The following is a 16,188-nucleotide window of genomic DNA, read 5'->3' as shown; positions in this document are numbered from 1 at the left end:
CTCATGTTCGATCTGAGGATCAGCTTGCCGATGTGCTAACCAAGGCAGTGTCTTACCGAGCTTTTAACAAATATCTTGACAAGTTGGGCATAAGTGATATCTATGCACCAACTTGAGGGGGAGTGTTAAGATTTACTTTAAGATTTATTTCCTTAAAGAGAAATCATGTAAATATTCTGTAAATCCAGTGATTATGTAATCCCGTTAATCACTCATAAGTCTTCATGTATATTCTGTAAAATGGCTATTTAAGCCGACGATGTGAATGAGAAATCACAATTGAATATGAATTATTATTTTTAAATAATCGGAATTGTTGAAACATGAAAAACAGAGAAACAGGAAAAAGCACTCTCCATCTATTCAGTTAATCTTCATTTTCATTAACGACCAGAAAAATTATCTCTTTTGTTCAGTCGAAGATGCAAATCGAAACGACGACTCCCAACTTCTCTCTGATTCTCCTCAATCAAACTCTCGTTTGCTTAAGAGGACTCAAGGATCCATGTTAGCAAAATCTTCGATTTCCTCTGTACAGGAGAGCCCAAATCGCCGATGTAATGGTTTCCAGGTAAGAATTTATTTTCCAATACTAAGTTCCATTGACGACTGCAACTGGAAGTTGGAGCACAATGGAAACGATTCATTTGCATAGTTATTTGCAGGCTTTTACGTCTCAGTAACAACTCGTTTCGCAGGAGGAGGGAATTATTTTTTCAGTTTTCCTTTTTCTACTATTTTTGCAAATCCTTAAAAACATTTTCCCAATTGTTCCCCTGAGATGAGAGGCTTTCCATTTTTAGATTGGAAAATGTGAGATCAACTGTGCTCAGACATGAATGACAGATCTCTCAATTTCAATTCGAAGTTGATCGGAAACGGAACTCTTTTTTAAGTTTTAAGCCCTAGAGTTCTTTTCTGTTTCCCGACGAAATGATCAACGAACGCTAATTCTTTTGAGTTAATTAAAGAGAGAGGAGGAGGGTTGAAGTTCGTAGTTCGTTAACCGCTATTGTAGCAGTTGTTATTTTTCGCTGATCAGGTCAAACTGCACAGGACCACCCCTCCCGTCTCCTCCATTTTCTATTCTAGGCTTCCCTTAATTTTAGCTTCCCTTCTTTGTACCCCTCTTCTTCTTCACCGTCCTTTCTAACACACCCTCACACATGGAGATAACAAAACAACAAGTTAATGGCAAACCCTCACAAAACTGCGAAAATCCAAAAAGCACACAGAAACAATACGAGATCTTTTGTTTCCCTCCGTTGAACAGTGACCACTTTCTCCCAGAGCCGAAGGTGATCATCAGGCGTCCCGCTAAGGAATGGCCGTTGTTTTCCATCACCAGCCGTTTTCACTTTCTTTTCCTTGTCTTCCCTTTGTCCTCTTCGTTTCTCTCCTCGTTTCGCCCCTGTCTTCAGCGCTGACAGAAGCTGAAGCACTCCTTAATCTAAAGAATAAATTCACCAACACTGGGGCGCTCGATTCATGGGATTCCAAGTCAGTGCCTTGTGATGCGAAAAAGAACAACTGGGCTGGCGTTGTCTGCAACTACGGCGTCGTCACAGCGCTCCATCTTGGCCATATGAGCCTCTCGGGGGAGGTCGACATAGACGCATTGTTGCAGCTGCCCGGATTGCGTTCCGTAAGTTTGGTTAACAACTCATTTGATGGGACCATGCCGGAGTTCAATCACCTCGGGGCTCTCAAGTCTCTGTTTTTGACCGCCAACCATTTCACCGGAGACATACCAGACGATTTCTTTACAAAGATGGAGTCGCTCAAGAAAGTGTGGTTGAACCAAAACGCATTTACCGGAGCCATCCCCAATTCCTTGTCGAAGCTGATCCACCTCATCGAACTTCGGCTGGAGCACAACCAGTTCTCTGGGGCCCTTCCAGAGTTCACCCAGTCAACCTTGAAGTCTTTCAATGTATCAGACAATCCCAAGTTAGAAGGGGTCATTCCCCAGAGTTTGGAGGGGTTTGACAAGAGCTCTTTCTCCGCCAACCCAGGTCTCTGCGGCCAGAAAGCGGATAAGATTTGTGATGCAAGCGACACAGAAGGGGGAAAGGGTTCCGACAAGTCCAAGTTGATCGGAATGTCATTGGTATTGATTCTGTGTCTCGTTTCGGTGGTGGTATTAGCTACAAAGAAGAGAAGGAACCAAGATTTCGATACCTTAGGAGGAGACCACGGGGAAGATGTGGTGGAAGTATGTGTCTCCTCACATAACCCCCGAAAAAGTTCAACCCATTCCACCCGGCGAGCGGTGGAACAGTCGGGTCACCACCGGAAGGACTCCCACGCAGGATCAAAGAAGCCAACTGGTTCAGATATAATTATGGTCAACGACGAGAAGGGCGTCTTCGGGCTGCAGGATTTGTTGAAGGCAGCTGCCGAGTTGATAGGCACCAAGGAAAGTAAGCGGCACTCAGCTTACAAGGCGGTGATGGCTAATGGAATTGCCGTGGTGGTGAAACGAATGACAGAGATGAATCGGGTAGGGGAGGACGGTTTTGGTGCAGAGATGCGGCGGCTGGGCAAGTTACGACATCCCAATTTACTTACACCGCTTGCTTTCTGCAACAAAAAGGAGGTAAAACTCCTGGTTTACGAGCATGTGCCCGGCGGTAACTTAGACTTCCTCCTCCACGGTAGGTTAATAATAATACTACGCATTTTCCCATCAATGGCAGAGTAGATTTTTCAGTTCTGTGACAAATTATCGGCCCCGTGATTGTTTGCTTGCGCAGGAAATCGCAGCGTGGAGCTCAATTGGCAGACACGCCTAAAGATCGTCCAAGGGATCATCCAAGGCCTGGGTTACCTTCATTCTGAGCTCCCCAACTCAGACATCCCACATGGAAACCTCAAGTCCTCTAATGTTCTCCTCGGCCCTGATCTCGTTCCTCTCCTAACCGACTTCGGATTCTCTCCTCTAGTCATTCCCACACACGCTTCTTACTCCATGTTCGCCTACAAATCACCCGAATCCCTCCAGTACCGGCATGTCTCACCAAAATCCGACGTCTACTGCCTTGGGATCCTCATTTTGGAGATACTCACCGGCAAATATCCATCGCAGTACGACAATGGCGCGAAAGGAGGCACGGACCTTGTCGAGTGGGTCTCATCTGCCATGAAGGATAAACAGGAGACGGAGGTGTTGGACCCAGAAATAGCACCTAAGAATGAGCCAGCTCGCACTTGCATGGAGAGGTTGTTGCATCTGGGGGCGGAGTGCGCAGAGCCCAACCCGGAGCGGCGGCCGGACATCAAGGAAGTGCTTAGGAGGATGGAAGAAATCGTAACGATGGCCGCAGCGCAGGGTGGACAGGACGATGGGTCTGGCCGTCGTTCTCACGCCGAGAATGTTCGAGCACTCTCGACCAAACGGAGAGACAGTCTCAATGACCGTGGTGGGAGCTCCTCGTGGTCGGACATAGACAGCTCGGGGTTTGACATTTCGTAACGGTCTTGGTGTGTTTTTAACATTGGAGTTGCGAAATATTTATATTTCGGAAATGACGAAAATACCCTTGATCCGCCTCACATAGCTTTTTTTTGTTTTTTTTTTAAACTCCTGAGAAAAAGATGATGAAAGGGCACACTGATTTACCAAATGAGACAAAATTGGGGTATAAAAAATTGAAACCCCTAAATAGGGTATGTTAGTCATTTTGAAAAAACATGAGGGTACATTGGTGGTGTTGGTGGAAAAGATAAACCACTTTGTTAATTTTGGTTTTGTATGTACTTGTACTTTTTGGCGAGAAGAGGCTATTTTTTCCACTCTCTGTTTTTTCCATGTTCCTTTCACAACTACATTTTTTTTGTTTATGATTTTTCTAGCACCTTAGGTTGTGTTTGGAACACCGAAAGTGGAGAGAAAATAAAAGAAAAGAAAAAAAAAACGGTTTCTTTTCTCTTGTTTGGATGCCCTTGAAAAATGAGAGAAAAAATCGATGAAAAATATACATCCAGGATGGAAGGCAGCAATGGAAGAGGAAATGATTATTTTTTTATGAAAATCAAACTTGGACTTTGGTTCCACTTCCTCCTAGTAAGAAACTTGTAGGATGTAAATGGATCTTTGATGTGAATCATAATCCGGATGGTTTTGTGGCCCATCTCGAAGCACTTCTGGTAGGAAAGGGGTATACACAATGTTATGGAGTTGATTACAAATATACTTTCTCTCATGCGGCCAAGTTAAATTTGGTATGTATCTTGCTTTCACTAGGTGCTAATTCTTCTTGGTCAGTTTATCAACTAGATGTGAAAAATGTTTTCTTAAATGGTGACATTAAAGAAGAAATCTATGTGCATCAACCACCTAGATTTGTGGTTGAGAGAGAGTCGGTATGTCGATTGAAAAAATCTTTGTATGGTTTAAAACAATCTCCTCGTGCTTGGTTTGACAAATTTAGCCAAGCGATGCTTCAATTTGGTATTAACAGGTGTTTAGTAGATCCTTCCGTCTTTGTAAAGAATACCTCCAAGGGAATCGTATTACTGTCAATTTATATGGATGATATTGTCTTGATTGGGAGTGATACAGATAGTATAAAGGAAGTCAAAAAGAAAATATGGAATGAATTTAAAACAAAACATCTCAGACTCCTTAAATATTTCTTAGGTATTGTAGTCTCCCAGTCAAAGCATGACTTTGTCTTATCGCAAAAAAAATATGTTTTTGATCTACTTAAGGACACAATTATGGGATATCGACCGACAAATACTCATATGGATGCTAATACAAAGTTATGTGCAGGCTGATGTTGATATGGGTAAATATTAGAGACTTGTGGGAAAACTCATTTATCTCACTATGACTACACCAAACATATCATATGCAATAAGTGTGGTTAGTCGGTATATGCATAAACCACAACTTACTCATTGGCAAGCTTTGGAGAGTATTCTTAGATACTTAAAATGTGCTCCAAGCAAGGGACTCTTATATAAATGTCATGGTCATTTCCACATTGAAGGATTTGCATATGAAGATTGGGTTGGATCACCCGATGACAGGAAAACCACCTTTGGGTATTGCACTTTAGTTAGAGGAAACTTGGTCACATAAAAGAGTAAAAAACAGAATATTATTGCAAGGTCCAGTGTTAAAGCAGAATATAGAGCAATGGCCCATGCAGCCAATAAACTTCTATGGATCAAATCTCTCCTCACATAATTAGTGTTCCACAAAGGAGCGTCCATGGACTACATTGTGACAATAGCAGCCATCCACATTGCTTCAAATCCAGTCTTCCACAAGAGAATAAAACATATTGAGATAAATTACCACTTCATACGAGAAAAATTACAAGTTGATATTATATCTCTAAGACATATTTCATCTCAAGGGCAGGTTGTAAATGTCCTTACAAATCCAGTCACATCCAAGATTCTGGCCACTATATGTGTCAAGCTGGGAATTTATGATGTTTTTTCTCCCCCAGCTTGAGAGGGAGTGTTAGAAGAAGTAATCTACTTATAGTGACAATTATGTAAAATATCTTCAATTCTTGTCCCTTTTTCCACCCTTCTTAGGGTAAAGGGCATTGATTGTAATTTTTTAAACTTTTAATGTTATAAGTAGATGCTAAGGGGGAAGATTAGGGACGTGACTCACAACCCTAAATCCTCCTTCAATCTCTCCCACCTAGCCCACCACTTCCTCTTCTCCTCCTCTCTTTCTTCTCTTTTCTCTTCAGCTCCTTTACTTAATCTAGTTCTTCTTCGTTTGACATCATGGATCATAATCCAATAAGATGCCACCTCGGCCAACATGAGGCACAATCTAGATGTTTTGTACATTGAGAAAAATATTTGTCACCACATTGTAGGCTTGATGGTGAATCTATCTGGTAAATCAAAGAACTTCAAAAAGCTAGTCTTGACTACAAAGATATGATAAAAAGAAAGGAATTGCACTTTGGAAGTGATTGTGACTTGGTCTACATAACTCTTGCATCATACACAATGTCTCCATTATAGAAAAAATAATTTTGTGTCTAACTTTTCAATATCAAGTTTTTAGATGGATATGTTTCAAATATATATGATGCATCAATGTGGATACCTCACATATATCGGACTCAAAGAGTTTAGCCACATAATGATGCAACACTTGATTCATGTGGTATTACATGGTTACCTATCCAACAATGTATCCACTCCAATTATTGAGCCATGGTTATTTTTCAAAGATTTTTTTCTAAAAAATGTTGAAGGTTTATGTGCTTAAAAAGTTACAAAGTAACATCATGGTAATCTTATGTGAGCTAGAAAGTATATTTTTCAGTGTCAATTTCTTAATGTGATGGTCTATTTGGCAGCTCATTTACCACACGAGGCATTACTTTATGGTTTTGTACAATATCAATGGTACCCAAATTATGAGGAGAACCAATCATATACCTTTCCATCTTAACATACAACCTGGTGTTTTGCTTTTTACGGTAATATATAATTGTTGAATAGGTTTCTTTGCAAATTGGAAAACACAACACAAAATAAAGGTCATATTGAAGGTTCAATAGCTAAAGTGTATATTGATAATGAAGCTTTCATGTTTTTTTTCATGTACCTAGATAGAGTCAAAAGACGATTCAACCAGACTGATCGAGATTACAATGGAGATGTTGATCAGCTCAAGGACAAAATATTAGTTTTTGCACACATTGTCTGTGAGTTGAGAGGAAGAAATGAATTAATTATTTTTGAGATTGAAAAATACCTATTTTAAGTTTTTTGTAATTTTCTCATGTCATTTTAATTAAAGATTTTATATTTTAATAACCTAATATTTATGTTAAACAGTAAACATAAAGAATTTTTTTCAAAGCAAGGGTGCAACCAATTTGGACCAATAGCAAGAATGTGAGTTTGCCAACTAGTTCATAGATAAGGTTAGGTGTGCTAGATGACAAGAAGAAAAGTGGCATACTTGTAGTTTATCTTATTATTCAGACTTTATTTCTAGCCCTCTTCCTATAGGGTATTTATGTAATTTTTTTAACTTAAGTGATATAAAAAGGTTTAAGGGAGGAAAGGGTGGAGAGTATTAGTGCTCAAATTGAACCCTAATCCTTTCACCCCTTCTCCTCTCACTTGAGCTTCTCTCCCTCTCCTTTGTCCTTCCAATCTCCTTCCTCCAACTCACTACTCGTACTTACATTCTTTTCCCTCAAAAAGTATTATTAAGCTTGTGATAGTGAAATCCTAAGATTTAACATGGTATCATAGTAGAAGTCTTTAGGATTCCAAGTTTGTTTCTGCTTGATTTACGTAGAAAACTGCATGGGAAGAGGTATGGTTGAGTTGCTGAATTTAATTAGGAAAGATAAGTAATTTACCTTGTTTCTTGGTATCTTCTATATATGAAGGCGTAACACTTCAATTAATGGTATTCTTCTGGGTATCTACCTACCATTTTGCTTGAATCTTGGGTAGAATAATTTTTGAATCAGGCTAGTTGCATAAGATTAAGTCCCTTAGATTGTTCTTGCTTCTATGGGTTGTAAGGTTGCAATAGAACAACAAGAGAGAGTTACACTACCTTGTTGTTCATGCTCTAAATTCAAAAAGAGAAACCAAAGAATATTTCAGAAGTTTATCTCAAACCTCTTTAATGTCTCCTACTTCAATTAGAAGTTCTTCAAATAGGCTTGGTTTTATTCCTGTCCTTGAGTTTTTGTTTCTCAAAACCTTGGTGTTAAAAGACACCAATGTGTGTAGGAGTGGCATGACCGGTAAATAAAGAGAACATTCATAAAGGTGGCATAAAATTATAATTATACAAAACGGTATATGTCCTCTTATGTCTTTTTTCTTTTGAAGCATATAGCCCTACGAGTATTACCTTCCTACAACTATAAATACAACCTCAAGGCATACGGAGTTTATAACTTCAACTTACAATGAAAAGGATTTTTGGTCTTCAATTTTCTTTTGCTAAAAAGAATTCTTCACATATGTAATTCTTCATAATGCGATAAAAATTACCACAACATGTGGAATAAAATACATTTTTCTTGTAGTTCTTTTTCTACTTCTCTACCTCAAGCTGGAAAGTAACGATGTAATCCCAACTTGAAACAAAAAACATAATTGTATATATTATCTCCTCTATCAAGGTGTCCTTAGGACAAGAACTCAATTGGATACAGACTCTCAAAAAATAAGATGGGTGATGTATGTATAAAAAAGGTCGAAACCAACCTCATAGGATTTCAAACAAAAGTAGTGATAATAATAACTAAAAAAGATACCCATATGTATATAAAAAGAGAAATTAATTGAAGCAAGGCACAAGAGGTTGGTTCAAAGGGGTATGCAAGAATCATAAAATGATGGCAGGAGAAAGGTAACCGATAAAAAGACGTATGTGGGGAATGTAACGAAGGAAAAATAATGAACTCGATAATAAGAAAGAGACTGTAACGATAGAAAAATAACTTGACAAATTTGACTAAGTATGACCTCAAGATAACTTCATGGGGGTGAGCAAAAAAATTCGGAGTTGACAATGCAGAAGATATACATCCAAGTAACAAGAACACAAAACTTGAAAACAACATTGATTATGGAAACTTTGATAATTGCGTAACTTAATTTACAAGTTTTTGTTTCCAAATTGATCGGTCCCCATAAGGAAAGTTTCTAATCAAATACTCAAGGAATTCATATCTGGAATATTTTCCAGATTTTGTTGAATCAAAATAGAAACTTTCCAATGGTACACTTTCTTGAATTAGTAGCATTTTCCAAAGATAAGATATTTTTGGGATTAAAGAGGCTTACAAAAAGAAGATAGTGTTGAAGTCAGACCAAAACCCTCTTATTAGAAAACAAATTTGGCTAAAAAACTAGGAATTTAGGAGAAAAGAAAACTTCACGTCAAAGCCTGGAGAGATAATAGGAGAGAAGAAAAAAAAAAAAAGAATTTCTGTAGAGCTGACCTTTTGTACTTCTGATATCAATATCTCCCAAAATAAAGCTCAAAATCACAAACGGTTTGATTCTCAAGATTCTAGACTAGAAGAGCTTTAATTTGATACCTAAATTGACAAAAAAAAAAATTGTTCTTGAATCTTTTATGACCTCTTAATTCTCTTCATTCTACAGTTTGACCCTCTAATGAGAATATCTCCTTAAATATAAATCAAATTAACATGAAATTATCTCCATATAAAACTAAAGTTCAATACCTTTCATCCAAGTATAACTTCTCTTCATAAAATATATTTCTTTTAAGGTTAATAGTTTAATAGATTTCGGACTTTGTAATCTAGCCAAATTGAGTGCTCTTTCTTCTTTGACCAACTTGACGATTGACTCTTCCGAGATTGATATCTCCCTCTAGAAAACTAATATTAAAAATTGATTGAATAGGTAAAAAAATAGACTTATAGATATTTATTTTGATATATTCTTATCCATATAAATTATGGTTCTTTATGGCATAAAAGAGCTCCAAAGTTGAAGTTTTCTGGTAATGCTCGAACCTCTCTTGCAGTCTGACTTTTGTTGGTTCAAATATCGATTTATCTTTGTAGAAAACTCTGATTACCAAAATTCATGTTGCGTTGGAAATTAGACTCGTAGATGTTTCCGACAATATATAATTTGTAATATAAAAAACTCAGTATGGAGGTATGAATACTAAGAAACTAACAAGTTATGGGACAAAAAAGAGGGAAAAAGATAGATTACGAACCTAAACTACTAGAAATGATAATCACAATATCTCTATTGGTTTACCAAGTCAACTAACAGAACCTGCTCCGTTACCATGAATTTTTAGACAAAAGAAAAACTTCACTAACTTGTTGTAATCAGAGTATATGAACCCTTATTTATAATAAAGGAAAGTAGTAGAATCCAACTACAATTAAACTACTCTTATCCCAATTACACCAAAGTCTAACACTTAAAATAAATCCTAGCATAATTAAATAACTGAACATAAATATAAGACTAATATAATTAAAACACCTTTTTAACTGAAACTCTTCTATGAAACCTCCTTCCATAACAATTCTGGCTCTGTAAAACTTTTTATTGTGAAAGTCATGTATGACTCTTCCATATCCAACAACAAAATCAGTACATCTAAATGGTAATTTATCATAAATTATTTCTTTGAATTGTTTTCCATGATTTTTTTTCCAATTTTTATAAGCCTATTAGAGGGTTTTCATACATTTCCTTAACTAGTAATCCTCAAAAGTTTTATTTCGTTTGTTAAAATTGCGTTTTATAAATTTCTCTAATCTACTTTTAGTTTCCCTCTGTTCTTCAACTCCTTTTCAGATGTTCCAATTCTTTACCTAGAAGTAAACGAGTAGTGGGTATTCATATGTTTAACCAATACATGTTTTGCACCCGTTTCTCTTCAACCCCCTTCTCTCATTTCAAATCTCTGTTGATTAACATTAACATTAATCTATGATAAAAGAAGGATGAGGGATAGGAGACATAGCCCTTCCTCTTCCAAACTTTCATTGATGAACAAATAAATTCAATTTAAAATAGTTCCTCAAGCACCAAGTAATCCTACAAATTTGCACAGACAGAAAGGTAATCGAGTAAAGAAATTACCACGCTTGTTCAATTTAATGAGTTGTAACCAAGTCCACAAGCAAAATTATTTGTCCTCAAATGGGTATGCATTTATATTCCATATCGATATAAATAAATGAATCAAATGGGTAATCAAGTTAGTAAAAAATGCAGGATTTAATCTCCCTTTGACCATCCAATAAAGTATTTTCTGTTTGATTTAGTTAAGACCTTTCAGAAAGTACCGTCGGCATCAAGAATAGTGGATTTGGAACCTGGAGATGCAGGTTATTTGGGAATTGACAAATCATAATTCTTCAACAAAACTGTCTTCATTCAAGAGTTCTGCAGTAATAACAGTATGTGATCCTGAATAGTAATGTTTTGCAGATAACCCAGCTCGCGCAAACTGTTCATCTCGCTGAAGACTGGTTTTATTATATTCCCATATCAGCAGAAATCCAAGAAATTTTGCTAACCGTAGCCTTTGAATATAACCCCAACATTGCTATTTCCAGTCCAGAGTTCCATTTTGAGGTAGCCTGTTCTCTCCATCTAGGCCGAGACAACTGCTGTTTAAAGAGCTCATTTTTCAGATCAAGAGACAAAAACACTGCTTGAGATTGTTTCCATGTAAGAACCATGGAGATACTGCCTTGATCATAGCCAAGGTTCTTTTCACATCCCCCCATCACTGCTCACTAGCTCAAGTCATCCTCTTGGTCCAAAGGAATAGCAACAACCATACAAAGAGATTAGCAGGGTGACAAGCTAAACAATTGACAATAACTGACCTCCACACAGAGAATCCTCACTTCTCAACCATTGGCTGCAAAGTACCAATTGAGAAAGCAATCAAATACACCACCATAACAATAGCTTGCAGAAGTTTCTTTAGAGAGCTAAATAGCCGAAAAAGAACTACTCACGGTAGGGGGTATTACATAACTTTTTTTGTTTCTTTTTAAGGCAAGCTATTTCCTCTCTATGCTTCTAAGAAAATAACAGAGCAATGAGCAGAGGGAGGAATGGCATGAAATGCACAAAGAGTAAGAAACGTCATTTTTTATAGTTCAATAACACATTGGCAAGTCACAAGAGCACTTTGCTCGACATTACACCAGGCTCATCAAATTAGCAAGTCGATAGTGCAATGAAATGCGATTGAAGTTCTGATTAAAAATTCAAACCAGCTGTCAACCTCATGCAACTCTATTACTATAGGAGGCTTGTCCAGGTAGTTCATACCTACTACAATAGTAGCTCAAAGGTAAGTTTGAGAACTGAAACTGACACTCATTATATGCCTCAGTAGGAGCTTTCCCCCTCAAAGGCACCCATTAAGCGTCTACAGAATAGAACAGAAAATTTACACAAACCCTACAACAGACGCAGCATAATCAATAAACAAGGGAGACCATACCGCTCTCACCACTCAGCATCCACTGGGAAATTATCATACCCAAGGTTCAGAACCTGGAAAATAGCAGTCATCCGTAAAGAAAACCTTTTGTATGCTGCATACTAATGAGCGAACTTAACTTTATCTAATCATCGATGAGATTCAAAATTTACTTTTCCTACAACTCATTCTTAAAGATTTCTTTTAACCTTTGCATCTTCCTTGTTGTAAGAAATTTCCCTTCATCAAACTAATGCTTATATAAATATCTGTAAATGAGATATGACGGAATTAAACATCCTTGGAGAAATTGCTAAATCCCATTGAATACTGCAAACTGTAGCTAAATTTATGAGCTACACAAAGAAACAAACAAAGAGAGGCAGATGTAGACTTAAGAGATCTCCATAATCGGTTCATGAATTTTTTCTTTTTTCTTTTTATGATAGACAATTACAAGGCACAAGTTTTACTATTAACATGTGATCAACAAATTTCTAAAGGGGTTTTTAGTTCCTATCAACATCACCTTCATCAGCTAATGTTTCCAATGCTTTCAAAAACAGTATGAAGATAAGAGATTGTGAATTTGAAGATCCAAATACAGATTATTGGAACATGAAACCAACTACTTTACTGCATCTACATTTAGAGAGTACCCTCTACCGGTGTCATTACAAGCCTAAACTCCCAATAAGCAGCATCTTACATATATGAACCAAGCACTAGAAGCCCATGTAGAAAATAGTTCAACTTGTGATAAGCTAAAAAGGAAGACTACCGGACTATGACCTTCTTTTCTCAGTCTACAATATTAAAATCAGATGACAATCTATATTAAGCTTATCAAGCATACCGATATAATTTGGACTATCTTTGAACGTTAAGCATGGCCTTCGCTTCAAGCTGCTCTTGCAATAAGCCTGCACTTGTGTACTTACTCAAAAGCTCCATCTTTTTCTTTTCCACTACCATCTTCTCAATTTCCTTCTCATCGGGAAGTGGTACATGCGCAATAAATTCCTCTTCCATCTTACTTTCCATCTCTTGCACTCTCCTCTCCTCCGCAACCACATCCTCCTCTTCCTCATACAGTATGGAGGTCGCACGGGCCACCTCCCCGCTCTTCACAGCCTTCTTTGCCTCTCTCTTTATCTCCTCTAATCTCTCCCACTCCTTCAACACACGCTCCCGCATCTCCGGTTCTACAAGACCCTCAACTTTCTCAAGTATCCCATCCTCATCATCTCTATACCCGTAATAGCTCGCGTTTATTCGTTTAAATATGTCATACCGGGACCGCCGTTTCTTTAACTCAGGCGGCTTCTCAAACAATTCACGGACACCCGGAAGTTTTTTGGCGGCACCAAAGTAGCGGTAGCCAGGGCCACGGCCACTGGGGTTGGGGACATCAACAATATTCCCCTCCAGATCCGTCATCTTGGCTCCATGTTTGGTGTAATTCGGACCACCCAGTTCGATGATACGACGCTCCCAATGGCCCTTTTCCCTGATCAATTTGTTGATCTCATCGTTGAGGTCTCGGAGGCGATGTTCCCCAAGTCCTTCGTTTTGAATTTCAGCTACTTTCCGACCAATCTCCCGCATTATTTGCTGCCTCCACTTGTCGGCTTCCGCGAGATCTCGGCATTCAGATGCTAGGAATGGACGGCGTTCTTTGGGTTTTTTCTTTTCTTCCTGCTTCAAAGTGATGAATCTGTTGAGCATGGATTGAGCTTTCTCCTCGTTTCGAGCCATTCTTGCTAGATGGGCGAAACAAAACTTACAGTAGGAAACTATTAAAAAAAAACTAGAGCTGCGGCACACAAGCAGCTGGAACCCTAATTCTTCTCCTGAAGAATTCTTGATAAGCTCAGGATTTCTGATATCCAACCCCGGAAAAAGTAAGAACGACTATTGATATAATGGCGCGGTCTTTCAGCAATCGAAGGAGAACTTGAAGTATCTTCCAGTCTTCCACAGCTGCCATAGTTTCATAGCGGCCTCCAAATCTGAACTTTCGATATATACAATAGAGAAATTTTTATGCATTTTAATATATTTATAAAATATTTAATATTTTATTATTAAATTTTAATGTTATAAAAATAACAAATTATTTAAAAAATGATTCAATTAAGTGACAACCATTGACTACCAAATATTTCTCAAAACCTAATGAAAGTTTTATCAAAGAACTTTTTTTTATCAAAATAAATTATTTTTAAAAATATTTACAGGTGGATTTATTCCAACTAAAAAAATAATTTTTGTAAACTTAGTATTTTTTTTAAACATCTACCAAATGAATAAATATAATTTATTATTATTTTTTTTACAAATTTTTTGGTCGATAGAACTCTTTTTTATGTTTTTTTATAATTTAAATAATATTAAAAATTCAAAAATAGCTTTTATTTACATAAAAATGAGATTGGATATTCAAAAAGTTGAAAGAAACAAAATATACTTAAAAACATATTAAAAAAATAAAAAATAAAAAATGAATACATGGCAAGATCATGTGAATAATTGTTTGGGTCTAAGAAGTTGTCTTAGGTGAAGAAGCAATATGTTAACTTTGGGACAAAAATATCCCTAGTTTCGATTTGTCATTATTATTCCAGTTCGACTCTTCTTTCATTAGACCGAAAAATTATTCTTTTGATTCCATAATGAGCACATTTTATGTCTTAGTGTGAATATTGTGAAATTTCATGATATTACAAGAAAAAGAGAAGAAACGTCGGAAGAGAGAGAAAGAACTAGAAAAATTAATTCATGTTAAAATTCTAGAAAAGGATAATTAAGGTTCCCTCTTCTCACCTATTTATAACATAAATACAAACAAAAGATAAAAATATCAGTACTTCCTTTACACTCTTAGAGATAATTTTCTATGAGAAAACACTTTCCTAAAAACCTAACTAAACACAAAAAAATGCATATTCTAACACTCCTCCTCAAACTGAAGATTATAACTTTAGCATATTACATAACATATATAAAAAAAAAGAAATTACAAAATTTTCTCTACATGGGTCTTCAACAATGACCTCTCGAATTTTTAGCTTGCACTTGGCCAGGTCTCAAGATCTACATCTTCCAATCTTTGATTGTTGTCACCTACTTTGAAAAAAAAATTGCCACCTCTTGGAACACTTCATTGTAAACTCTTCCAAATACCTCATTTCTCTATACTCCTACTTTTCCCCCTTAAGCTGGGGATCGATGAGACCCAGTTTGCCAATAACATATATGAGAAAACAAAATCACTACTAGCTAGACAACGAACCTCATACTCCAAGAAACAAGTGGATCAACATCTACCAAGCAGTGACACAAGCACTCAACTCCTTGCTAATTTCTAAACTCACTACAACCTCTTCCAATGACAAAATCCAAATCCAAGGAAGAACGTTGTGCTCATTGACTCTGTTTAGACATACTCCTAAACAGTAAAAACACATGTAAATCTATATATATATATTCTTCAATTTTATCTTCATCTCTAGCCATTCCTCCCATGAGGTCTTGCCTATTAGAAGCTATGGTCGGTGAATCTTGGCTGGTCTTCTGGATACAATATTGCCCATTCTCTCCTTGTTTTACTACCTCAACTCTTTATTTTGTGTTGAAACCAATATTGGCCAGCTCTCAAGATCTACATCTTCCAATCTTTGATTGTTGTCACCTACTTTGAAAAAAAAATTGCCACCTCTTGGAACACTTCATTGTAAACTCTTCCAAATACCTCCTTTCTCTATACTCCTACTTTCCCCCCTTAAGCTGGGGATCGATGAGACCCAGTTTGCCAATAACATATATGAGAAAACAAAATCACTACTAGCTAGACAACGAATCTCATACTCCAAGAAACAAGTGGATCAACATCTACCAAGCAGTGACACAAGCACTCAACTCCTTGCTAATTTCTAAACTCACTACAACCTCTTCCAATGACAAAATCCAAATCCAAGGAAGAACGTTGTGCTCATTGACTCTGTTTAGACATACTCCTAAACAGTAAAAACACATGTAAATCTATATATTTATATTCTTCAATTTTATCTTCATCTCTAGCCATTCCTCCCATGAGGTCTTGCCTATTAGAAGCTATGGTCGGTGAATCTTGGCTGGTCTTCTGGATACAATATTGCCCATTCTCTCCTTGTTTTACTACCTCAACTCTTTATTTTGTGTTATCATCACCT

The 16,188-nt window shown here is 37.0% G+C and overlaps 2 protein-coding genes and 1 pseudogene across 2 annotated transcripts in view; 2 read left to right on the top strand and 1 right to left on the bottom strand.

Moving 5' to 3' along the window:
- Positions 1–683, top strand: part of LOC137959321 (uncharacterized) — a 4,872-nt gene extending 4,189 nt beyond the window's left edge. The window contains exons 6-7 of the mRNA XM_068806729.1: positions 417–571; positions 666–683. Coding sequence (XP_068662830.1) covers positions 417–571; positions 666–683 — 173 coding nt within the window. The remainder of the gene's footprint in view (positions 1–416; positions 572–665) is intronic.
- A 313-nt stretch (positions 684–996) lies between these two features.
- LOC137959320 (pollen receptor-like kinase 3) lies at positions 997–3,475 on the top strand. Its single transcript, XM_068806728.1, has 2 exons — positions 997–2,657; positions 2,757–3,475. The coding sequence occupies exons 1-2, from the start codon at positions 1,325–1,327 to the stop codon at positions 3,473–3,475; spliced, it is 2,052 nt and encodes a 683-aa protein (XP_068662829.1). The 5' UTR covers positions 997–1,324.
- A 7,338-nt stretch (positions 3,476–10,813) lies between these two features.
- Positions 10,814–13,949, bottom strand: LOC137959141 (uncharacterized; annotated as a pseudogene).
- Between the last annotated feature and the right edge of the window lie 2,239 nt (positions 13,950–16,188).

This window comes from Aristolochia californica, unplaced genomic scaffold, assembly GCF_029961685.1.
Source record: "Aristolochia californica isolate CCGP_79_NKW_82.1479 unplaced genomic scaffold, dmAriCali1.0.hap1 SCAF_3, whole genome shotgun sequence".
Classification (NCBI taxonomy): domain Eukaryota; kingdom Viridiplantae; phylum Streptophyta; class Magnoliopsida; order Piperales; family Aristolochiaceae; genus Aristolochia; species Aristolochia californica.
This window is presented reverse-complemented; position numbering and strand designations above follow the sequence as displayed.